This window comes from Amborella trichopoda, chromosome 1 (genome assembly GCF_054954075.1).
Source record: "Amborella trichopoda isolate Santa Cruz 75 chromosome 1, AtrichopodaSantaCruz75HAP2 v2.0, whole genome shotgun sequence".
Lineage (NCBI taxonomy): Eukaryota > Viridiplantae > Streptophyta > Magnoliopsida > Amborellales > Amborellaceae > Amborella > Amborella trichopoda.
The window spans coordinates 44,645,229-44,671,778 of record NC_142336.1 but is presented as its reverse complement, the minus strand read 5'-3'; the positions used below and the strand labels follow the sequence as shown (position 1 = coordinate 44,671,778).

Below are 26,550 nucleotides of genomic sequence, written 5' to 3'. Positions count from 1 at the left end.
AGGGGGTAACTACCAAATGGGCACTCATTTGCTTGAAATTACGAACACCATCCCTTCCTCTTATGGCAATTTTTTTTGTAAGTTGCCCCTGTTTGACAATACAAACATTGGACATGGGGCATCCGATTAAACTTGGGTAAATTTATTGTCCCATGTTTGATATACTAGACAACTATTTGACTTTCAAAAAACTTGCGAGCCCTTTATCTCTCCCTCTTCTCCCTTTCCCCGGTAGATCTTTTTCTCTTCTCTCCCTATCTCTAGGTCACCTTTATTTAACTTGTCTCTATCTCCTCCCTCTCTCTCTGTGCTCCCTCTCTAGCTCACCTCTGTTCAAACCATCGTAGGCACCCCAACCCCATTCTTCCACCCCTCACCCTTTGTATAATGTAGAGGAAGACAGATGCCACAATATCGGAACTACAAACCCCGATCTTCCACCCCTCGTATAATATAGAGAAAGACAAATGTGACAATACTGAAACAATCCGCTTCTCAAGTAGTGTTATAATATCAATCTAGCTCAAGACTCACAACTAAAAAAAAGAGAAGAACAACCCAAACGAGGTAGAAGAAAAACTCCATTGAAGATGAGAAATGAGCTACACAAAGGCATTACAATCTTGACACCTAAGATGAAATTTAATAAATGTGACTCAATTTTCTCAAACACATACCTCTATTTAAATAAAAGTTTTTTCCAACCATATTTACTACAAAAACTATCCACTTGCAACAACATCTACTAACCACCACCAATACACTTTAATAATTTTAACATATAAAACTCCAAATCTACCTCTTCTCTCTCTTTGATCCATGATCGTATGCTCTCTCTCTCTCTCCTCTTCCTAAGCCCAAATCTTCTGCCCCTCTTGTAAAACCCTAGATCTTCACAACACCATCAGATTGAATCAGCTTAACAGTCACAAGAGGAGGTTTTGTAGGGAACTGGACGCATGAAATGTAGCTCCCCATCACCTGGAAGCACCATGGAACCATATGGAGCTTCATGAACTTGATCCCCATTAACCCAACCTCTCTCCCTCTTCTCTCTTTCTAGATGCTAGGAAAGTGAGAAATGGAGCATTTCTATTGAAGAAACAACGATGGTAGAGAAAACTCAAGTGCTGAAGCCAGGCAAAGAAATACCCCAAGTCCCCAAATTTTTCGCAGGGTCCAACCCTAGAGAGAAGAAAGATCCAACCTTGTATTGACAAATTCTAGAGAGAGAGAGAGAGTCTCAAACCGGGGAGAGGAGGGGATGAAGTAAACGTGATCCTGATCTAAAAATGCACCGATGAAAGAGGAGATGAGAAGCAGTCTTCTTATGAAATGGAGAGAGGGAGAAAAAGAGAGAGAGATGGGGTTTCAAGGGTAGAGGAGGTGATTTCCAAGAGGATCGATTAAGATGGGGGAGTATTATAGAGAGGTGGGGTTTTTAGAACGAGGCATAAAGATCCGACAAACTTCTTTGTCTCTCGTCCCTACTACAACTATGGCAACACTCATTTTCACGAAACAACAACAAATACAACAAGAAGCCATTAGGGGAGGGAGTTATCTAGAAATTCAAACTCCAAACAGCTCATTTAGAAAAGGCCTCCGGTCTCTTCGTTTCTATTGTCGGACAGGACAATAACTAAGGAAAAAAAATTGTGGGGGGTGTAGGGGGAGGTGCTCATAATTTTCAAGCAAATGCCATTTGGTAATTGACCACTCCATTAATGTCTATAATAGTTATATATATATAAATAAATAAAAGAACAAATTTTAATCTTAACAGTGTATTTTATAAGAAATGCATTACTTTCGTGCCAAAATTATATATATATATATATATAAATAAATAAATAAAAGAACAAATTTTAATCTTACCCTAAACAAACATGGGAAAGCCTTTCCCAGGTTATCCAGGCGTATTAGGGACGTTTTTTCGTGACTCACAGCACATGTGCTCATGGTTCCCGAGTTCCGTTTAGAAAGTGGATTTCTGGTGCCCTAAAACCAGGGAAACAAGTCCTCCGACGGTCCCCCACCCGGGTAAAAAGAACAAAGTTCGTTAGATACTTCCAGTGCATTAAAGGCCATCGAAGCATCCGTCCCGTGTATTTAAATCCCACCATTTACCTCACTCTGAAAAGAACCCCTTCTGATCTCCCTCCTCCTGCAACACAAGAAAAAACTAGGGTTTTTCTCCCACTGCAGCTAAAGATGAGGGCTTCCATTATCAGATCCATGGAGAAAGCCCTAAGGAGGGGCTCTTCCATGCGTAGATCTTTCTCAAGCGAAACCAAACCCGAGCGGAAGGTTGCTGTTCTGGGTGCAGCGGGTGGGATAGGGCAGCCTCTTGCTCTTCTCATGAAGCTCAATCCCCTTGTCTCCTCTCTCTCTCTCTATGATATAGCCGGTACTCCTGGTGTCGCTGCCGATGTCAGCCATATCAACACCAGATCTCAGGTTCACTCTCTCTCGTCACCATCATTTTCTTCTTTAAAAACTTTGGTTTTTCATTGTATATTTATCTTTTTTGGTTTGTGTATTTTTATAGTTGTATCTTCTCTAAAATGACCTCTTATCCCCCATTTTTAGTTTGGTTTTGAGGTGAATGATTTTTGGGGCTTTTTCTGTTGTAGGTTGCTGGGTTTACGGGTGAGGATCAGCTAGGGCAAGCACTGGAGGGCTGTGATCTTGTTATCATTCCGGCTGGTGTTCCTCGCAAGCCTGGAATGACCCGAGATGACCTCTTTAACATTAATGCAGGGATTGTGAAGTCTCTTTGCACTGCTATTGCTAAGTACTGCCCTCATGTGAGTTTATTTGGTTTTATAATTTTGTTTTCGCATTCTAATTTAGAGATCTTAACCGACGCTCCGAATGCTGACTGTGGTCTTGTTTTATGTCTCATTTCGAGGGAGTTCTGATTGTTTTGGAGTTTCAGCTCAGATCTTTTGAGCAGAGAATAGTATCTGGGCTGTCTTATGTTTTTAGTCTGATTGATTTCTTCTGTAGGTGTTGATGTGGACTTTAGTGCTGATATAGACTGTATAAACACCATACTTTGATTTGAAGACGATATTTGCTTTCTATCTTTTTTCCAGGCACTTATTAACATGATAAGCAACCCAGTCAATTCTACTGTCCCTATTGCAGCTGAGGTTTTTAAGAAGGCGGGCACATATGATGAGAAGAAGCTGTTTGGTGTGACTACACTTGATGTTGTGCGGGCAAAGACTTTCTATGCAGGGAAGGCTAAGGTCCCTGTAGAGCGTAAGTGCAGTTTACAAATGGAATGGCTATGCATTTTCTTTGGGTCAATTCTTTTGGGCTTTTTTCAAAACTGAAATTTTTATTCTAGATACAATTTGGTCTATCTCAATGTTTCCTTATTCTCTTTTTCTTAAGAATTTGCTTTTGATTTTTTCAGAGGTCAATGTTCCTGTTGTTGGTGGCCATGCGGGTATCACCATTCTTCCACTTTTCTCACAAGTAATCATTCATTCCTTGCTCTGTAGATTTAAGAGGCATGCATGGGCAAAAATTATGTATTTTTTGAAGCTATATTTTTTATTTTCTTGTTTTTAGAACAGCGACCTTTACCTCCAATCAGTTCTGAAAACCAGGGACGTGTACATCTCTGATTTATGATCAATCTTGTTCTTCCTTTCAGGCAAACCCCAAGTCCAATGCCTTGTCAGATGAAGAAATCCAAGCTCTTACAAAGAGAACACAGGATGGAGGAACGGAGGTCGTGGAGGCAAAAGCAGGCAAAGGATCTGCGACATTATCTATGGCGTAAGTTTGGAGATCTGTTCTTCTCAGATTTTGATGTCAGTTATTGTGAAATCCCTTGCTTTAGCAGATGATCTGTGTTCTTGTGAGCGATGTTTGGTTTCTTGTGCTTTTTATTTTTGGCTTTCCACAAAGAAATAGCAAGATAAAGATGGCTCATGAACTGCCAGATGACTAGTTACTTTTTAGATGCATTGATGATTCTTTACTTTGTATTTGTTGGAATTCCAAATTTATGACTTCAATATATGAGAAACAACAAGTTTTTTTTCACATATTAGTTGGCTCTTTAGTTCACATGCTTCCTACAATTTTTTTAGTGGTAATTTAAGCTAAGGAATGCCTGCAGAACTAATATGTGTATTTTAGTTCACATGCTTTTTAATTTTTTTTTAAGCTGAGGAATGTCTGCAGAATATGATCTGTGTTCTGTTTTGAATTGGAAGGGTCTTCATTTTCTTCAAATTTAGGGTTCTGATTTTTCTCAATAATTTTCTTTTTTTTTGCCTTGGTATCTACCTAAATCATTTGATCTCGGTTTTATTAATACTTTTCCATTTTGCTTCCTACTTTTTGTTAATTATATAACTCCTCTTAATTTGGAAGGGTATTTCAAGTGAGCTATTTTCTCTCCATATGTCTAGATTGTCTGTATGATTCACCTATTCGGACTCTTTTGCATACTTCAATTTCCCAGTTTGACTGTTAATGATCAAAAAGAAAGGGTAGGAACTTTGGGCTTCTTTTGTTTATTTTTTTATTAGATGTAGTTTGTTGAAGAAAAATGGGAAAATTTGGTTGTTAGTTGCAAAAGGCGAGTAGTCAATAGATTTTTTGTTGTGTCATATTGGGTGTGTTTTGATCAATTACATATCGTTATATGTAGGCAATTTATCACAGAGTAATTTTCAGAAAATAATTTCATTTTATTTTTGGAATTTAAAAATAGTCCCACATATTTCACATTTTACCTCAAAAATCTGCATTTTGAGAACGTGTGCTGTGTTTTAATTTAAAATTTTGCCACACATCAGATTAATCTCAAATTTGGGGCATGCAAACTTCTCGCCATCATGCAGCTATAAAATTATAAAAAATAACTCAATAATAAAAATGATCTAAATTCCTGTAAAAGATTTTGGTGTGTTTTGGTTATTTATTTCTTTAAAATTATTATTTTTGTATTTTTTGGGGGTGTGTGATGGTGAGCTTAATCCAATGTAGAGAAAAATTAAAATTGAAATACACTATCCACAATCAAAATGTGGGATTTGAGCATAAAATACGAAATAAATGAAACTATTTTTAATTCCAAAAATAAAATGGGAATTTTCCATGAGTTTCCCTTTTGTTTTTTATTGTGCATTCTTTTTCTGAAACTTATGAATGCAAAAGAAGACAAAAAATGAAATTAATATCATACACAAAATAATATTTATATCATACACCTTCATTCACTATGTTGAAAGCAATAATACTCAAAACAGGAATTGTCTTTGCAAAATTGGCCCGAAGTACTATTTTTCCAGGAAGAGCATGGCTTGCTCTAACCACACCTATTTTTTCTGGCTTTCTGTTTGTTTGATAAGTTACTTTCAAGCTTGACTTCATCGGGGTTTTGGTTCAATCTTGAAATTTGAGATTTGGAATTCTAATTTGTTGTGCTTTAACTAGAAAGCCATCATGTTTGCCTTTTCATTATGTCCATAACCCGTTCAAGTAAATTATTTCCGCATATATATAAGCATGTGCTGTGACATATATGCTGTCAGATGTAATACATAGATTTTTTGAGGTGATGGGTATCGAGACATGATATTATCATATTTGTTATGTTTAAAGTTTGGGCGAGATGACTAAAGTTGAGTGGAGATGACGATCATGATATTATCTCATTATCAGTGCACGATTGATTTATCAAAAGAGTTTACTGGAGATAAACTATCTTTTAATATAATATAAGCATGAATTTAATAACTCGGGCAGCTTTCTGATTATGAGATCATGTGAGAGAACAATGACCTCTTCATACAGTGCAAAGTTTGAAGAGTAGGGCTGATTGGTGGGGTTCATCTGTGCATGTGCGCAACTGTGCATACTATTGATGCATATGACATCGGCATAGTTTTATCACCTCACAATCTTGTAAATATCTTCAAAATGTCAGTGGTCATTTTTTTTTTGAAAATTGCATTAATAAGTTTTTAGTGTATCTAGTCCTACATTTGTTTTCATAAATTGTAACCTTAAGTCATCTCCTGTGCAAAGGTTTTTGTGAATTTATGTCGTTTATGCTAAATCTTTTCACATAAACTTCTTGATTGAGAAGTGGACAATCTAACTCTACAGTACCTACTCTCCTTACCTGTCACATTTTAGCTTCTTCTCTTGCATCTTTTTGTACATAGGATATGCTTTTATTATAGAACAATTGTTTCATGCAGGCTGGACTGCATTTCTACAATATGCGGTCCAGAGGTATAAAGCATCCATTTTAAAGATGGATGCAAATAGGTGGTCCATCTAAAAACAATTGTAACTAACGGTCCACATGTTTTCTTAATATGATTATTATTTGTAGTTTTCAATTTTTTATTCTTTTTTCATATTCATGATATCCATGTTAAAGATTATATATACTCTAAAAATTAGGATCAAATACAAAATATATTTATTGCCAAGCTTGCGTTTCTACAATATGCGGGCTGGCTGCATGCTAACCGTGTCCTTTATAATATGTTGGGCATTTTTTGGTGTCTGGATTCTCGATTCTCATGGATATTTGTGATTTCAAATTGCTAATTCATTCTATATTATTTCCCTATCGTATAATTTCTGAGTTTCTCGTGAAGTAACAATAGCATGAAAATAAGCTACTTAATGAATGATTCTGCGGTTGTCAGGGAAACTCTGATCCCTTTATCTTGACCTCCTTGTTATGTGTCTTAGGATCTCTTCTCATGTATGACCATGCAATGTGCTTTTAGATATACAAGTTTTTCTCTATGATTGTCCTTAATTGACTGTTTCTATTTTCATGCAGTTATGCCGGAGCTGTCTTCGCTGATGCTTGCCTGAAAGGACTTAATGGTGTCCCCGACATTGTTGAATGTTCCTATGTGCAGTCTAGTATCACTGAGTTGCCTTTCTTTGCCTCTAAGGTAATATATATATTTTTTTGATGTGTTGTTTCCAGCGTTTTAAAATGCGGAATGCAGCCCCGATGTCGGTGTATCACCCTGATGCGGTCAATGAATATAAAAATAAAAAAAATGTCAAAAAATAGTTTAATGCATGGAAAAAAATATGGAGATGATTTACGTGATAGTAGATATTTAATTTATTCTTTAACTCCAATATTATCAGCTGTTCGGAGACTTTGAAATTTGAATCCACTGATGGAAGATTTTAGAAAGTAGAAACTAGAAACTTGAAAGTATCTTAATAGAAGACATAAGAAGACATCATATGCTCAAAGCCTAATACCAATCGTCAACCCAACCAACAACGAAAACAATCCGAAGATTTTGTGCAAAAAACATTTCCGCCCAAACTGCCTATGCTCGTGAGCCCACATATGCGGTGGGATGCACTGTGTATGTGGGCGCATCCCACCAAAGCGCATATGCGCCCCTATACGATGTGCCTCGGGGCGCATAGCGCATTATGCAGTGATGTGGCCGCATTTTAAAACAATGGTATTTCTTTTCATCATCATTATCGTCAAAGCTCTTTTCCAACTAATTGGGGTCGACTACATGAATTTTGGTCCTCCATTCTGCTCTATTAAGGGCCGTACCCTTGGCGAGGCCATTAATCCACATATCTTTTCGCACTACTTCCAACCATGTCCTTTTGGGTTTACCCCCTTGCCCTTTTTTGAGCCATCCACTTGAACTAATTTGTACCTTTTAACAGGCGCTGTATGGGGTCTGTGCCACATTGGTTGTTTCTTTTCACAAATGAGATAATGTTAGGTTCCTATTTCGCTGGATGCCATCTTGAAGTTAAGTGTGTGGATAGAGCGAAGTGGGATGGAAATTATGCCAACTTCCCACTTTCTTCTTTACCATTAAATAGGTTAGGTTGGGAAAGATGTTGATATGCTATTATTTGATATTTTGTATTCATTGAGCATTTTTTCAATAGCTTCTCTGAATGCCTCCCCAAAATGTGATTGGTACTGCCGGGGTGGCATTTTAGGTGACGGGTGAGTTTGTGGTCGAGTGGGGCTTCTGTGGTTCCCCCTTTGGAACCCCATTTAGGTATGGGCACATACAAAAAACAATGATGTTTTGTGAGCAAGATGAAAACTGGTACTGAAAACTCAAAATTAACAGTTTTCATTACTTGCAAAATGCCACATTTAATTGGAACTCGAAAACACCCATTGACCAAAATGCATCTTGCAGCCAAATTAGGATAAATTGTTTAGATTTCTGCATGCTTTGAATTTTATGTATGACAACATCTAATTTTCCGATATGAATATATTGAAACAAACATCAAAATGCACGTGAGATGAATAATATGCCTACAATATAATATGGACATGATGCTATGCTATGCAGCCAGACTTTGTATGCTATGCTGTGCAACATATATTCTTTCTAACTTTTTAGTTAGGATGCTTTTGGATGATGTAACATGCCAAGTTGTGTCCTTGCTCCTCGTGCATATTTGTATTTGGGCATCTAGTTGCCTGTATTTTAAGCAGACATGCATGTCTACCCGAACAGGTTAATTGAACAATATGGAACTGTAGTCTGGAGTGTAAAATAGAAAATATTACGTTAAGAAAGTGTACAAATAGAAATATTTTACTCTTCTGACATACATCATGCATGTGAATGCATATCTCATCATGATATTAGAATAACTAATAATGTAGAATAGGACAAGATACAATACCTCCAATTGACAAAGCATCTAAGCCCCACGAGGGGCATTCAATGTCCAACACATTTTGGGTGGTGGGGATTGTACCAGAGAGGTAGCCCCCCTCCATATGGACTGATTGTACAGGGTCCCTCTCAATTGTAAAATCATTGCTGTGGTTTATGTTTGACAGTGGATACACCCTGTAATATTACCATAGTAATGCCCTTTAGCCAGCAGTTTTTCCTTACAGCGTTGTATTTGTTGAGAAATATATGTTTGTTGCCCTTTAGCCAGCAGTTTTTCCTTACAGCGTGTATTTGTTGAGAAATATATGCTTGTTCATGTCTAATTTATTGATATACTTCTAATATATTCATTGTTGCTACGAGTTTTTGTAGTTAGTAAGTTCGTATAATATTTTGTGGCATGTATTAAACATGAGTAATGATCCTATAGGACCTTGCCACATCCCACATCCCAATGGCATAGGACCCCTATGGATCACTGTTATATCTGATTCCCAATCTCAAGATTGGGATGATGGTTGACCGGCCAACTTATATAAAAAAAATTACCAACTGACACCCCTATGTACTTCCCAACTGTGATCCTCTTTCTCTCTCTCGCCCCATTCCCCTCTCTCGGCTCCACCCCACTACCCCTCTCTCTCTCTCTCTCTTGAACTTGGATTTGTCAGGTAACAGCCTCCACCCCTCTACCCCTCTCTCTCTCCCCCATTCCTTCTCTCTCTCTCTCTCGCCTTCACCCCCCTCTCTCTCTCGAACTTGGATTGTCAAGTAACAGCCTCCACCCCTCTCTCTCTCGAACTTGGGTTGTCAAGTAACAGCCTCCACCCCTCTACTCCTCTGTCCCCCCCATTCCTTCTCTCTCTCTCTCTCTCTCTCTCTCTCTCTCTCTCTCTCTCTTGCTCACCTCCACCCCTCTCTCTCTATCTCGAACTTGGAACAACCTCCACCCCTCTTTGCCTCTCTTGCTTGAACTTGGATTTGTCAGGTAACATGCTCACTGGTTCGATTATGAGTATAGGTGGCCTCAAAAGAGTTACATACATCGAGCTCTATGATAACCAACTATTAGGGTTTTTGCCTGCAAGTCTTGGAAACTTGAAGCCAGCTTCCAGCCACTCTTGGCCGGAATTCCGACCTGGTAACACCTGATGTTGCTAGAAACTTACTTGAAGGGGAACCTCCCTCCTTATCTTTGTCGTTGGAATAAGCTTGAAACCCTAATAATCGAAGGCAACAAATCTACAGAGGCTGAATCTCACTGGAGATCAGTTCTCAGGTGAGATCCCAGCCAGTGTGGGATCTTGGGTGTCAATGGTGATACTCGATTTGTCCAATAACAGCTTTCGTGGTTTGATTCCTCTAGAAATTAGGTTATCTTCCATTGCTGAACTATCTCAACCTCTCACTAAATTCATTTACTGGTTCTATACCGGAGGACCTGGGTAATCTTCCATTGAGGTTCTTCATTGTCTCTTACAACAATCTCTCTGGAAAAGTTCCTAGAACCTTTGATGACACTGGTTTTCTCCATAGCTTAATGGGTAACTCTCATCCGTGCAGCCTTGATCTAAAGCCATTACCCACCTATAAAAGAGCAGGAAAGATGGTCCATGGGTTTCTCTAGTTTGGATGTTAGAGAGAGAGAGAGAGAGAGAGAGAGAGAGAGAGAGAGAGAGAGAGGGGAATGGGCAGTACATAGGGGTGTTAGTTGACATTTCTTTTTTCCCATAAAAATTGCCGGTAGTGTTTCAAAAAGTGCTAGGCGGTCGCCCGGGGGGGGGGGGGGGGTCCAGGCTGCTCAGCGCCTAGGTGGGCCCCCAGAACCTGGGCGGCCCAGTAGATGTTTTTTTTTTGGTTTTCTCTCTCTAAAATAGCCTTTAATGGGTTTTAGGTTTCAAATGAACCTAAAATCCACCCCTTTAGTATTAAAAAAAGACCCAAAAATACCCTCAAGGAGTTGCATTTCCACCCTTAGACGGGGCGTTGGCCCTGGGCTGCCGCCCGGGTGGGCGCCTAGGCGAGCGCTCAGGGATATCCACGTAATTTGGCCGCTTGGGCCTGGGCTCATCGCGTAGGCCTTTTGGACCACCTGGCAGCCGCCCAGGCGCTGGGCACTCCGCTTTTTAAAATACTGGTTGCCGGTCTGCTGTCATCCCAATCTTGACATTGGGAATCTGATCTAGTGGTGATCCATTGGGGTCCTATGCTATTGGGATGTGGCAGGGTCCTATAGGATCATTACTCATTAAATATGTAGTGTATCTTTGCGACATGTTGAGCAGAAGGTTGTCAGAGAATGTATTAAATTTATTTTTTTCTTTAACTTGCTTGGTTACATGCATATTCACATAAAATTGTTGACGTGCTATGAATGACATCGAAACACCAGAATATTTTTCAGGAATGGTAGTGTTGGTCTTCTACTTTAATGTTTGACTCAGTGCCATCGATCATGATGGCACCTTATCTGGTTCAGTAATCCTCTTGGCTTCTTTTGAAGAATATAGAAAAAAATAGCTAAAAAGAATGCAAACTAAGAAAAAAATGATATAAAAATATTGAAAGTTGGAAAAATATTTTTGAATCTAAGCTTGAAACTATAATTATTCCATTGAAAATCAATTTCACCTTCAAGTGACAAACTAAAACAGAATTAATAACTCATTTGATCTTTGAGGTCGGCTTACTCATGGGTGGTGGAGTGTGCTGTTGGGGCTCTCTGTCAATGGAAAATTTGTTAGAGATCTTGTTGGTTCTGTCAAGTGCCCTGGGGACGGAACTACCAGGCCCCTACAAGACCTACTTTTTAGGTTGTTCTCAATATGATCTCGATCCAGTTGAGGATCCAGATTCCAGATTACTTCTAGTATGCTCAATTTCAATACAGAATAAGCCGTATAATTGTCTTGTCAAACAGATGTCTCTCATGTCAATTGTATTCTGATTTATCGTTGTGGTTGTGTATTGGGGGTGCTTGCAAACTTTCCATGGCATGCAGTTTGTTTGCTGCTGGCAATATTTTGGATGCAAGCTGCACCGTCTTGGTCACCCATTTTGTGTATCTTCTGCAAATAGCATGGCAACTGTAAAGAAACAGGGCATAGATTCACGAATCGTATTCAAGTATCCACATTGTTTTGGTCTAACAAAATATCAAAAGAGGATTAATATAAACATAAGTCTGGGAGCCGCATACCCATGCTTTGGGCATCTTTTTTGAGCTTGCCTTTGGCAAATGATAGTCGTATCTGACCCAAAAAAATATTTTGCATTAATAGACAAAACAGTTAAAAAAATTGAGTTACTTCTCAATGTATGAATATTTTTCATTTGATTTGTGTTGTTACTAGTGCTAATTGCTGTATTTCTTGCAATAAAATATAATGCCTTAATTAGTTAACCTGAAGTTTTTTTTTGAATATTTTGACATATCTTAATTTTCTGGTTTTAGATTTTTTTCATTTGTATTTATTCTCATATTGCAAAAGTACTTAGGTTGTTTGTCAATATAGTTTTTTCTAGGTCCCTAGTAGGTAGAAAGAGAACCTGGGTTTATGCCTCCACGACTTCTATATCAATGTGCTCTTGTGACTTAGTTATATTATCCTCCCCATTCTTGTCTCTACTTCCCCTGTTGGCCTAAATTTTCTTAACCCTCATGACATCAGCCACATTGAATCTCTGTGTTTCATATGTTGCTACAAGGAAATAGGTTACATACTTTCCCAAGTCATTTAGCTGATCCAGTCTGGTGAATCTTCATCTCCCACATGTCTCTCTAGTGACTTTGCAGTCTCAAGTTGTCTGGCTTGGATACCACTCATGTTTCAATGATCCATGTCTTCGGCATTTGCCCCAACTGGGTTAGGATGAACTGTCGAGGTTTAGAAACTTACATACTTATTCAGATATAAGCATAAAAGTGAAACATATTGTATGACCTATGAAAGGCTTAGTCATATACACCTTATTTTGTTGTTGGTGCAGGTAAAGCTCGGGAAAAATGGTGTCGAGGAGGTACTTGGGTTGGGTTCCCTGTCTGATTATGAGCAACAAGGACTAGAAAGTCTTAAAGGTGAACTCAAGTCTTCCATTGAGAAGGGTGTCAAGTTCGCCAGGGAAAATTGAGTGTTCTGGTTTGAGGAAATATTTAAACTTAAAATCACAATTTTGCATCACAGCCATAATATGCGACACTACCATGACTTTGCGCAACCATTAGTTTTAAGAGCTTCGGTTCTGTTGGTTACGGATATTGCCTGTGGTTTGGCAGGAGATTCCCTTTAAAATAAGGTTTTGACTGTTTTGTAGGAGAATTCTCAATAATAATCATCAATCTTTTGAATACAAAGTTCTGTTGGCGTCATCTTTTCCTTGGCCCTGCAGTTGCCAAGTGTTTTGGTTGCACTTTTCTTTAATAAGCTATTTAGCTCCATTCTTGTGAAAATTACTTTTCACGCTTAGGCGTTTGGGGCACTGTTTCAAAATCAGGAATTGGGTGTCGACCCGGGTCCTTTGTGAAATGGGTACTTTAGATTGAGTTTTAATGGGAGCGATTAGATATGAAAACTGAAGCAGTGAAATATTTGTGTAAATAAATAAGTCAAAACAGTACAATCTTAAGAGTGTTATGAGCAAAAGGAATCCTCAAGTCATCCTAAGCAATGGATATTGAACACCATGATTTTGAGTATAGAAGTTTTGATTGAGCAATGAGTCTGTTTATTTGGAAAACTTGGGTGCCTCCTGTGTTGCCCATGATGGATCTGCCATCGTCTATATGAGTGGTACATGTTATCTTGCATGCATATCTTACTATATAGTCCCATAAAAATCTCCTATCAGTTTCTCACATTTTGGTCTCTCCTTATTTTTTCACCTCTTTCAGCTTAAATGGTGGTCTTTCCTCCATTTGTTCACCTTTCTGCTCAAGTTTTCACGTTCTTCCTCTTCCCATCTCTTATAATATCTTCCTATCATTTGGGAGTAGACCACACCTTTCACTTTGGAGGTTCAATTTGTGGGAGTAGACAAGCTTCGGAACTCTAATGGCAGTTAACTTGTTCTTCCTAGGGGTGTGCGCTTGCAGGAATGTAATCCAATTTTGCTCGCACCCCATAGGGAAATTGAGCACCTTGTTTGCTATTATGATGGTGCCAATCCCCTGTATTTCCTACCCCTTAAAAAGGTCCAAATGATACTGAGGCTAAAATAATAAGAAATAATTCATAAGAAAGGATCTGAGAGCTCATCTAGATCTATTTGATTGGGAGATTTCATATCAAAGTTAGTTGCCATTTTCCCTCACGTATTTATATAAATTAAAATTTAATGAAAAAAAAACAAGGTTTAGTGGTTTAGACTTTAGAACTGTAGTTTACATTACTTACAAATGCACTTAGGAAAGTTCTTCACAAAAAATTGTTTCACATCATTTAGAGCTTCAGTTTTTTTTACTTCCACTTCTGTCCAATGGCCTTACGTACTTTTGTCCCCTCATGACCTTGAGGTTATGTGATTGCCCTAGTCAGTAGGATCCTAGGTTGAAAAAGAAACCTAAGCAACACAAAGATTAATATCTCACAGTTCATTTCAAACACCATAACGATCAATTCTAACTTTAAAACTCTAAATATCTATATATCTTTTACCTGGTAAGTGAATTGGCTGCCCAATAAGGTAATTTCATCAGCCATTGGCTATCCCTACCATTGTACTAGAAAATGAACATGGGGTTTTGGTGGCTCGCGCTTTGCTCAATCAATTACTTCGAGGGGAGCTCCATCCTATGGTTTATCATCATCTAGCATCTCAACATCATCATTAAAGGAGCTGTTACTTGCACCTACCCTAGAATCACTTGGTACTAATTGTGCCTTTAACTTCCTTTGCAGTTTGGATCCTTGAGATAGGGGCATCGATCCATTTGTCAAAGGCAACTATTTTCTTGAGCTCTAATTGTGAGCCCAAAATAGATTCCATGGACAAGACTAAGGTTGCAGAGTGCATGATACCAATTCTAATCATCTCCCGCTTGTTAATGTATTGTTTCATCGAAGCTAGCACACCAATTAGGTACCAATTGGTGTGAAAAAGATGCGGGGACCTATTGATACGAAGATATTCTCATACTTAACCACATGAAAGAATTTTTTCACCTGAAAATATTTTCATACGAAACAAACGTGTGATAAATGTTTCAGCTTCATTAGGTCTTTCCTGAAAGTGGTGTAGTTCCCTGCATTATCGATTCTAAACTTGAACTATATACTCACCTAGTTGCCACACTTGACTATCCAACAAACTGGCTAATAGCTTGTCATCTTTCACTAGTCTGGTGGCATCTACACTGCTGATATACCAACAATTTGAGAAAAATCCTCTCCCACATGTACCTAGCCTTTAGACATGATTGTGATCTCTGTTCTCTATGATATTGGCTTAAATTAATCAATGAGCTGGATTACCTCAGGTCTCTCTTCTAAGTAGGGCCACTGAGTTTATTTGCAGTATGGGATTTGACTTTTTAAGTCATGCATTTTGGAGTAGAAGAGATCATCAGCACATAATAGTCGTCGTTAATTATGTTGAAGGGGAGTTTAGCATTGTAAAACCGCTCCGTTATGTCCATAAACATATCCTTCCTTATTGTTCAGGCAAAGCTTATTATGATGTTCATCTGCTCATGCGAAGGCTAAGAAAGGTAAGGGCCAGTTCGACCGGGGAAAAGCGGTGAAAGGTAGTAGGTTGCGTGGGGCTGAGGGAGTCTACCCTATGATCCTCGCTCCCACCACTTAACATAAAACATGTTCTCCTAAACAAACTAGGAGCACATCCCTTCATATCGTTGGCAATGTGCCCTGAGGTAAGGACCCACCACACCCCCTGTGTACTACTGTTGCTCGTCTATATCTATACCTCTCTGCTGACAATATACGTTATCCGAACTTGTTCTCCTCATAAAGCTCGATGGGGCCTCAAACTCATCCTCACTTCCCCCCATCCCTCACTGACTTCTTAGAACTATCTCCTCAACCATCTTTTGTTTGGTGCTCTTTTTATCCTTATTGGCTTTGATAATGGCGGACATCTGTTTCTCACAGCTTGTGTCACATTTGAACATGTCAAAACCTCACTTCTCACCCTCTCCATGCAATGTTTAAAGCGGTTGATACCGACATTCACCTTCTTGTATACATGACATTTTTTTTTGCTACTCTAACGCCATGGTGGGCCTTCTCTATATTTTTTTGACAAGGTTACATAAGAATGGACCTTGTGAAAATCCAACTGCTACCATCTTAACCCAAGCCCAATTCTTCGGGCCTTCTCGATATTGTGACACGGTGTAATAGAAAGCTGAACCTACACACAGAATTAAAAAAGAAAAGCCCAGAGAGCATTTCAATGGTTTTCCCAAATTATTGATAAAATAAACACTTATTGCTCTGAAGATAATATGCGTAAAATTGATAAAACCAAATTTTTTAAGAAAAATATTTTCCAACCAAATGCGATCGTCTTTGCGAGGGGGTTTGTGCCAATAAAACCATGTAACACCATGAAAAGTTGTATAGTGAAATGGTAGAAAAAAATTGGATACATTGTAAATTAATATGAAACCAACAACTATAACAAAAACTGTCATTACGAAATAGCCATGATAAAAATAAAAATAAATTTGCAAAATGAAGTAAAAAAAAGCACATCTACCTTCTGAATACCATATAATAACATTGGCTAAAATAACGTCTATCCATCAAAATATATATTATTTAAAAAAATATTTCTTGTCAAAATAAAAAGTGAGCAAGAAAAAAAGAAGATATCTGCAAATCAAAGGAATAATGATGAATGCCTACTGTAGAATTACTCAAAGATTGCTAGAAATGAAACCCAACGAGTTATTGGATTTAAACAGCAAACCACAGTGATTTGGGTTTGATATTTGAGAAGAAAAAGTTCAGATTCTTTTCATAAATCTGAACTAGAACGAAAGGAGAAAGCCAATGAGTTATTGGATTTAAACAGCAAACCAGAGAGATTAGGGTTTGAAATTTGGGAAGAAAAAGTTCAGATTCTTTTGATGAATCTGAACTAGAACTAAAGGAGAGAGCCAACTTGTCGCTTTTCGATAAGTCTCGCTTCAAATTTTTTTCATCAATAGATAACCAAATAATCTTTTTCTTTTGACAATAATTTCCCTTAGAAAGAAATTGTTTATCCATCTAATTTATCACTTAGGAGCCGTGCGAGATGAAGTCTCATGCATGGTTTTCAATGAGAAAAAAATCAAGAATCTTCTTTTCAACTCTAACTCTCCCACTTCAGTTGTTGCTTTTTTTTTTTTGTTACTTCGAAAGTAGCTGCTTCAGCTTTAGCCACTCAAATTTTTGATATTCCTTTTTATTTTTCATCAAACGAATGACATCTTCTTCTTGAAATCCTAGCTATTCTTAGCATGATATTGGAGAATCTCATTGCTATTACTCAAACAGGCATGAAACATATGCAGTCACCGAAGCCCATAGGGCCCATTTAACTGCAAAATTGGTTGGGATGTCTAGATAGCTTGCTGTGGATGATGTTAAGAAGGGATAGAAAGCAGTAAGTGCAATTTCAAGATAATCGTGCAGCCCATGAAAATTTGGGCATTTCTTTGTCAAGGCAGACAGGCCATTATAACTTGCCAAATGCACTCCCCATGAGGGTGGTAATGGGCCGGCCCCACCTTGGGCCCGGCCTGGCCCTCGCATGTAGATCAAGCCGGGCTGGGCTGGGCTAAAAACCAATAAAAAAAAAAAACAGGAAAAAAAAAAAAGGGCCAGACCGGGCCTAACCGGCCCTAACTCAGTCCTCAAGCCATAGTTTGTGGCTCAGGCCCTACTTTTTTAGGGCCGGACTGAACCGCCCATTGCCAGCCCTCTCCCCAAAAAAAGCAGAACTGTTTAAATGAACGGAATGATCACTGACACGTGGAAATATTGTAAACTGGGATTCATACAGGGTTTTGGGATGCATCCAAAGGTACATGGTACTTCTGGCCAAATCTTTTACTTTTTGAGAGCCAAAAACAAGGTAAAGGCAAACCACAATCTTAGTAACCAAAATTTGTCAATATGATGCATCATCCTTTTTCTTCAATTTCACATGCATAGGCCAAAGAACCATAATATCATAATCGTTGGCATGAAGGAACTGCATTGTAACTGATGCCCCTTTGGTAGCTTTTTGAATTAGTAGTAACTATCATTAACACAGTGTTCAATCAATCACAAACCCTTGATTTCCATGGATATTCTATTGCTTGAGCTACCTATTTCTTTGTAATCCAAATGCTTCCCCAAGTCGTCTCCCACATGCTCAACTCTGCAAAAAGTCGGATCAAGAAAAAGCAACTTAACCATGCTAACAGACAAATGGGATAGTGACTTACTGTGTTTGGGTCTTCTTAATCCATTCTAATATGCGTGCACAGTCATCGCGCTGGACAAAATGCCTGCAAATAGGGACTTTGTTATCATATTTTGTGTGTAAGACAGAGAGAGAGAGAGAGAGTACATACCTATTTCTAGTCTGATAGGACTTCATGTCAAGGACTTCCCTTTGAGTGGAAAGATCTTTATTGATTCTCAGCTGCTTAGGCACATCCAAACTTATCGTTTGGTCAACATATGATTTGACGATGAAGTCTAGGACTGTTTCCTGCAACAAAAAGCGACTTATTTATATACTGCAATTCATGCTTAACCACCATGGTCCATATGGCATACAAGTATATTTGAATACTGGTAAGAAAAAATTAAACACTAAAAAACAGACATATGGACAATGAACCGTTATCATATATTTTCCACAATTCTACACACGAACAATGACTAATTTTTCAAATAGCTGTTACAATCCTTAAGGACTTAGAGATAAAGAGACCCACTACTGAATGTTATGCTACAAATGGCTTTGTCCTTTGTAGCCATTGCTACTCGCCAACTCAGGATGTTACATGGAAGCGACAATTCACAAAAAAGCTTTACTAGAATCCTGAATGTGGCCCTCTTAATCTGGATATAATGCTTCATTGGTGCTCCAAACCCCTGAACTTATGTAAAGTTGCCACGTGGAAAATTCCACTACCATCAAATAGATTGAATCAAAATGAAGTGAACAAATATCCGTGCAGATAAAGGTTTTTTTCACTAGTCAATGTGTGCCGTGCTGAGTAGTGATTAAAAACACGAAAAATGGGACAGAACTGGGCAGGTCTCGAGCTTGAGTGTACCAGTTCAACTTGGCCAAGTTTCAACAAGATGAACTGGGAAAAAGAAAAGGCACCAGAACCAGATGGCTTCCTCATTGCCGTATACCACCTTTTCCACGACACCATTTTAACCAATAATGCTTATGTTTTTTTCTAAAGTATACCTAATAATCCCTATGTTCACTGAACTCTATTAGAGGGGCATTATCCACAACATATTAAATGCAATGTCATTTCCCTCATCCCAAAATTCAAACGTGCAAATGAAATTGAAGATTTTCGTACAAGACAATTGCAGAGACTGTCGCCTCCTGCATCAGTGCTCTACTGAGTAAGATCACCTCTCCAAGGTGCCTTAGTTAACAAAAGGCAAATACTTGATGGAGCCCTCATAGCTTGTGAGTGAATTGACGGAAGGCATTGCCAAAATTCCCTAACGATCATTTGTCAGCTTGCTGCAGAAAAAGCATATGACACATTGTCTGCGGTGTTCCGATCAAAATCGCGAGGCCTCATGGCTTCAGGGGAAAATAGAGAACTTGAACGTCTGGATGCATATCCAACACCCATTTCCCTATACTCATCAATAGAATACCACAATAGGGCATTTAGTAAGCTCCCAAGAGTTGTTCCTTTCAAGAGCTTGTATTTCCTCCCACACAGCCTTCCATCGAGGTTGTGATAGAGCCTCTGTTACATAGGATTCCATCCTCCTAGTAAAAATAGATGATAGGAAAGAATAATAGGAAGGTGAGGAGGAATCCAATCTCCACCTATTCATCCATCGTAATCTTGCCCATGATTTCTGGAGTCTATTGCTACAACTGTTCGGTGTCCACTGGGTAACACCAATGACGGTCAAGGACTTAATAGCTTCGGATTATGCATTTCAGTGGCCGAAGGCTGGAAGACCCTATGGAAGGCTGCAGTGGCAGCAACCATTTGGGTGATATGGACACAAAGAAATGCCAAAATTTTCCATGGACAGGTTAGCCAGGTCCCAACACTCTTTCATAAGGTTACATCCTTAGTAACCTTCTGGGCTTCTAACCAACACCTCTTCAAGGGTATCTCAGCGAATTCTTTCCTAAGTCAATGGGATAATATACTATTCCACCGACCATGGAAGGCGAAAAGATCAAGCAACTGGAAGCCACCCCCTGATGGAGCCATTAAACTTAACTTCGATGGGTGTTCTTTGGGGAACCCCAGCCATGCAGGAGCTAGTGTGTCTTTAGAGATCACCAATGCAATATCCTTTTACCTACTCCGAATATCTCAGTATGCCAAATCAATGGCCCTTCTGAGGGGCCTAAAAAGTTTCGTTCAATCTTGGGGGCAAATCCTAATAGTGGAGGGTGATGCGTGTAACATCATAACATGGGCAACCGGGAGATCTACACTTCCATGGTATCTTGCTTCAATTTTTGATGAGATTGCATACATCTGCGGGGATATGGCCGTCTTATGGATGCATACCTCGAGGACATCAAACGAGTTCGCCGATCTCTTGACGAAGGACGGGGCTAGGGCCCATGAAGAAAATCAAACCCGGTATATCTCCTTTTTTGCTCTGGACCATAGAGGATACACTTAGAAGAATATCTCATTGTATACGGGCAATCTTATAAGCCCAGTTTTTGTAAACTCACTGTAAACCTATTGCATGGGGGCAACCTTATAAGCCCATTTGTTGTACAGGGTTTGTTGCCCTATTTTTTTACCGAGAGTCCCGTCTAGAGGGTACTCTCGGATTAACGCAAAACTGTACTCCAACTCTTTATAGTAATACAAAAGTTAACGTTTAGAAAAAAAGAGGAAGGTGCCTATAAGATAATGTGTACCTAATCGCCTAACATTGCATAATGCAATTGGTAAGTCACACTTCGATTGGATTGAGAGGCGAAGAAATAGTAGGATGTGTAGGTTGTGATCAGTGTTCGCAAAATTGAACCGGAATGGTTAAGGGCCCAGAAGCGGTTTAACCGGCCTAATTGATAAACCAGCTGATTCAACCACTCTAACCGAGCAAGTCCCGAGCGTTCAAAAAAGTGTTGAAAAAAATAAAAAAGATACAAAAAAAAATCTACTAAAATATGAAAAGCATATAAAGAACGATTAAAACGAAACACATTCAAATGAAGTTGAAAATTAATGAAAAAAATGGATTTTAACGAATCGATTTTAAAAGTTTTCTAAAAAAGATGGGAAAATATAAAAGCGAGTATTAATAACCGAAACAATTTTTAATCTTTAATGTAAAGAATGTTAAAAAATGCATTACAAACCAAATTCCTTATTTTTGAGAATTTATATACATTTTTTTGAATTTTTGTTTTAAAATACCGGTCGATTCCCAAAACCGGAATCGACCAGTAGCCGGTTCCGATCTAACTAGGCAGTTAGCGGTTAGATCGCCCAGTTTTTCCAACAGTGGTTGCTATGAAGAGATGGTAGGATAAGAAGGGTTAGTACCTGCTTCTAGGTTAACACTTTAGTCATAGTCATTTTACCAACTTCTCCCTTCAAACATATGTCTTCAACTCCTCCTTGGTTGCAACTGGAACATTTCCGTCTTCATTTTGAAGCATCTCAGAAACTTTAGAAATGAAGGGAGTTGGAGTTGAAGTAGATAAAGGTAGTGGCACAAGACTGCTTTCTTCTTGTCTATTGTGCTCCCCCTTACGGGAGCATTGTTGTCTAGTAGGAGAAAAATATGGAATACATTCAAAGAAGGTAATATCAATGGAGACATAGGGGACCTTATTAACACGATCAGAATATTTGAACCCTCTTAGATTTTCTGGATAACCTAAGAAGACACATTTAATGGCTTTCAAGTCCAGTTTCTCTCTTTTAGAACCCGAAACATGAAACACACACTATTAAAGACTTTGGGAAGTACGGGAAACAGAGGAGTATCATGAAGAAGTATTTGGATAAGGGACTTGCCTTGAAGAACTCATGATGGCATACGATTTATCAAGAACGATGCAGTAAGAACCGCGTCAACCCATAAGGTTTTTGGGATATTCATTCTAAACAAGAGAAATCAAGTGACTTCCAACAAGTGTCAATTTTTCTCTTAGCCTGTTCCCTCAAGTAATCTTTGAGGTCCTTCGAGACATACTCATAGCATGAAGAAATTTAATACTTCAACTATATTATGTTCTAACCATTATGTGATAGTAAACAAATCCTGTTTCACTATTCTGCTCCATCAAGGGCCATACCCTCAATCAAACGATAAATTACCATATCTCGTCTCCCTACTTTAATCCATGTCCTTTGGGGCTTTACCCTTGCCCTTTTAGAGCCTTCCACTTGAACCAAGTCACTCCTCCTAAGTGGTGTTGTTCTAGGTCGGCGCTGCACATAACCAGACCATCTAAGTCTACTTTCCCTCATTTGATCGCCTATTGGAGCTAACGTCTATGTTCAATCAAATATATTCATTCTGAATTCAAATCCATGTCTTGCCACTCATCCATCCCCATCTCAGCTACACTCATTCTATAGAAATATTGTTTCTTACCTGCCGAACATTCTATCCCATGAAGTTAGCCTTACAGCTGCCCTATGAAACTTCCCCTTTAGTTCCATTGGTATGCGATAATTGCATAAGACCCCAAAAGCACATCCCCACTTCGTCACCCAGCTCTACTTCTATGAGCAAAATCTTCCTCAATCTTTCCATTCTCATGGACAATCAACCCAAGATATTGAAAATAATGTCTTTTAGATACTTCTTGCAACTTCATCATATGTTTTATTAAATAAAGTGTGGTTAGTTTGGTTAAGTCATCCATAAAAGTTAAAATAAATAAATAAATGTGAAGACCAAAAAGGGAAACAACTGGGGAAAGCCTCCACACATCAGAATGCACAACAGAGAAGGGAGAATCACTCCTTTTATTACTGATAGGAAACGTCCTACAATATTTCGCTAACTGAAAAACCCCACATTGTAATTGAACTTGACTTTATTGACTTTTAGGAAACAAAGAATGCAAAATAGATAGAGGAGCATGACCAAAGGGGGCGTGCCACAGATATACCAATTCTTTATTAACAATGCCTCACAAGGCAGTGGATCGAGTTCCTATATGAGCCTGTTTTAATGTCTCTAGAAGGTGCAACCCTTCTATCCACACCAATGTCTTCCAGCTGGACAACAAATCTATGGTAATAGTTACTGGAACAACCCCTTACCCATTAATGGGTATGAGGGATCCATCCGCGATCTTTCAGACTGATGGTTTGAACAGGTAGAATTAGTAGAAAAGAGATAGGACATACTAGTTACATGTTCATCGACTCCTGAATCAATAAACTAAGGAGCTTGAGGAGTCATGGAAAACATGATGTGCATGCACATGTGCCTGATTGGGCAAGATGAGAATTGGAGGAATCCGAAAAGGGGTCAAGATCATGTGTCGAGGAACGTTGTTTAAGCTTAAAAGCTCTCGCTTGGAAATGCTCACAAAGTCATCTTCAAGTAAAGAAGGAACATAGTCACGATGTGGATAAATAGTAGCATCTTGTTGTCGAGGCACATAGTGTCCGCATTAGTCACATCAGCATAAGCCCTAGATGTATTCCATTTAGAGCATCCAATGAGATCCCAACATGTTTCCTTAATGTGTCGAGATTTCTTAATAACAAGTACATTTTATCTTTTTCACCAGCTGAGAAACCCCTACTGCCACCACTATGACCTTCACCTCGACCACCACTATGGCCACCACCATGAGTTGGAAGTTAGAGCTGACCTTTCAGGTTCACCAATGGATACAACTGTAATTTTCCCGAGATTTCCTTCATGTTAGAGATGGAAAAAAACTGTTCTGAGGTATGGTAAAGTTTTGCCACCCAAAATATTGGATCTGTATTTTCATATTCAGGATTAAGGTCCCCTAAAAGACCAAATATCTTATGTTGTTCCATCCATTCTCTATGCTCTTTTGCACACTAGGCATTGTTTATGGGTTGGTAATAATTCAGCTCATCCCGAAACCCCATAAAGCCACTTAATAGTCTCCAACTAATAAATCTTTTTGTTTGAAATTGTTGATTTGTTGCTCCAACTGATAGATTTTTGCCACATTCTTCTTTTGTGAATAGGCCTCAGCCACCGCATCCCATAGCTCCGTTGAAGAATTATAATTCATAAATGTGCGACTCAAATTTGGTTACATAGAGTTTAAAACCCAGTTCATTATAATCATCTCATCAACTTTCCAATTACATAAGAAGACTCCTTTACATCTGGTTTCACGATACGACCATCAATATAACCCAGCATTTTCTTGACTCAATGAAATAACCTAACAGACCTGGTCCATTCCAGATAGTTTGGCCCATCAAATTTAACTGTAGTGATTTGGAGTCTAGTGTACTCCGTACTTGATGGTTGTTGTGACATTGTTCCTTTTTAAGGCACAAGAAAACCAATCACAGTGCTGCAGACATATGGATACACCCACAAATTTCTCTCTAACCATTCTTCATAAACACCAAAAATACCACATAATGCACTGGCCAATCGATTATACAATCGTGGCCATAAATTTCAGATGTACCATGGCTATAAGGCTATTTGATCCACATCAAACAATTATTAAGTTATCCCCAAAAACTAAAATCTAATAAGGAAGAAAAACCCTAATCAACGTATCATGAAAAAACCTTATTCAACCTTAACCTGGTTGATCGTTGAATCCATAATCAATGGATCAGGAAAAACCATAATTTTTTTTGGGGACAAAGCCTAAAACATTGATACCTTCCACAGAAAAATCAGATCCGAGAACAAACCCCAAAAAATAATGCTTCAAAAAACTGTATATAAACTCACCATGAACTTCCAAAAATAGCCTTTTTATGGTTTCTTCTTTGCTGAACTTTCTTCCTTTGCCTGGTCATATTGTTGAAACCAACAGTTACATGGCCAGTATTTCACCAGCCAACTTTCACTTCTTTGAATCTCTTTGAATCTACATCTTGCTCTGGTACCAAGTTAAAATAATTGACTTAAATCTACACTAAACAGCAACTAACAGAAAGAGAAACAAAATAGAGAGAGAGAGAGAGAAAGAGAGAGAGAGCGGAGAGTTGTGTGAGAAGAATGACGCGATCCTGTACTTGGAATCATTCATAGGTTTTATATTATTACTAATGAGCAAATTTACAGAAAATGCCTCGTGTGAGTTTATAGCCACAAATATCCCAGTAGACTTAATTAATTCATTTATATCCTCTTACGGCGGTACTTTTAACAGCAGCTCCCAAAATCAACATGAATAAATAGGGAGAAAGGCAACTACATACCCTCAAACGTGAATAATCTTGAACAAATCTTCCACTAGCCCCTTGATCAATAAACCGTATAGTTGTTGGAGGTGACAACAGGTCCAGGAGTGGGATCAGTTCGGGGAATGCCGAACCACCATGGGGTGGAAGGTCCCTGGGGTTGGGATCGACATCCATACATTGATAAAGTCAAGGTGCTAGATCCTAGGATACCTGGGAGCGAGATCCCATGTCACTGGGATCGAAGTTTTGACTTGGAGGGATCTAATGTCAACTATACATTAAACGGAATCAATCGATAGTAGATGATCAAATTAGGATCGAGCCAATGCCCGCTCAATCTGTTACCATACACCTTAGCTTTTTACCAATGCCACAGTTATAGTACTCCAATCTATTACAATAATATAATTTAACAATATCATAAATTAGCTTATTCTGATATTAAACTGTAGCTTTTTAACATCGCAATTCTAGTATACCACAATTTGATATGCACCAATGTTAAAAAAGGCGCCCGCCTTGCCGCTTAGGCAGTCCGACTCGTTGGACACAGGGAATCTCTGCACGCATAGGGAAGAAGACGTGGTTCCAAGGCAGTGGGGACTAGTCGCCCGACTAGGCACCCAAGGCCCCGACTAGGTGGCTTCCTCCTGGCGGGTGCCTAGCCGTCACCTTTTTTCCTCGTGCGATGTTGGCGGAAAAAACCCTCAGTAGAGGGTAAAAAACCTAATTTCCGCCCTCTAAAGAGAGGGGAAAGGGTTTTGGTTGAGTTAGAGAGAGAAACACCCCAAAAAGCAATTTTTTTTTTTTGTGATTTTTTTAAAATCCAATTTTTTTTCAAAGTTTTCGATTTCACAAGAAATCAAAAAGCAATCAATCCCACACATTTTGTGGGTCGATTTGGTTGTACTAGAAGACTTTTGGCTCTTGTGGGGCATCAATTCGAGCCAAGATCTTGTGCATATCAAAAAAGGTTCGTATATGTCGATTTTTTGGTTTATGGTTTATATGATATTTATGTATATTTGCTTTAGTGGTTTTTTGCCCCTTCTTTGTTTTTTGTTTTTAATTGTAAATAAGTTCAAGAAGTTCAAATTTAGGATTGTATGCATGTTTTTGTGAAATATGGTGTATCAGCAACTTAGATTGTGTGTTTTACTAATATTTCTAAAAAACTACAATTTCTGAGATAATTTAGGGGCTACCATACCCCTCTTAATAGCTTCCCTGGGGACTAGACCCCTATGTTTCCAAGAAGGTCGCTTGTGAACTAGG

At 38.7% G+C, this 26,550-nt stretch overlaps 2 protein-coding genes across 14 annotated transcripts in view; one reads left to right on the top strand and one right to left on the bottom strand.

The window, feature by feature from the left end:
• Nucleotides 1–2,054: 2,054 nt before the first annotated feature.
• Nucleotides 2,055–13,053, top strand: LOC18442196 (malate dehydrogenase, mitochondrial). Its single transcript, XM_006852419.4, has 7 exons — nucleotides 2,055–2,460; nucleotides 2,637–2,810; nucleotides 3,102–3,270; nucleotides 3,428–3,489; nucleotides 3,671–3,795; nucleotides 6,836–6,953; nucleotides 12,690–13,053. The coding sequence occupies exons 1-7, from the start codon at nucleotides 2,215–2,217 to the stop codon at nucleotides 12,828–12,830; spliced, it is 1,035 nt and encodes a 344-aa protein (XP_006852481.1). The 5' UTR covers nucleotides 2,055–2,214; the 3' UTR covers nucleotides 12,831–13,053.
• A 4,759-nt stretch (nucleotides 13,054–17,812) lies between these two features.
• IPT9 (isopentenyltransferase 9) overlaps nucleotides 17,813–26,550 on the bottom strand; it is a 47,123-nt gene continuing 38,385 nt past the window's right edge. For all 13 annotated transcript variants that reach the window (XR_016055822.1, XM_088867278.1, XM_088867251.1 and 10 more), the window contains 3 exons: nucleotides 18,268–18,407; nucleotides 18,139–18,201; nucleotides 17,813–18,071 (listed from right to left, as the gene is read on the bottom strand). Coding sequence is in view for 12 of the 13 variants with exons in the window: in XM_088867278.1 (XP_088723404.1) it covers nucleotides 17,975–18,071; nucleotides 18,139–18,201; nucleotides 18,268–18,407 (300 nt within the window). In the remaining variant the exon portion in view is untranslated. The remainder of the gene's footprint in view (nucleotides 18,072–18,138; nucleotides 18,202–18,267; nucleotides 18,408–26,550) is intronic.

What these genes read in the sequence shown, in the direction of transcription:
- LOC18442196 (XM_006852419.4), top strand. Translation starts at nt 2,215, where the DNA reads ATGAGGGCTTCCATTATCAGATCCATGGAGAAAGCCCTAAGGAGGGGC. An exon ending in TCTGCGACATTATCTATGGC is followed by an intron (nt 3,796 to 6,835) that starts GTAAGTTTGGAG and finishes ATTTTCATGCAG; the next exon opens with TTATGCCGGAGCTGTCTTCG. An exon ending in TGCCTTTCTTTGCCTCTAAG is followed by an intron (nt 6,954 to 12,689) that starts GTAATATATATA and finishes TTGTTGGTGCAG; the next exon opens with GTAAAGCTCGGGAAAAATGG.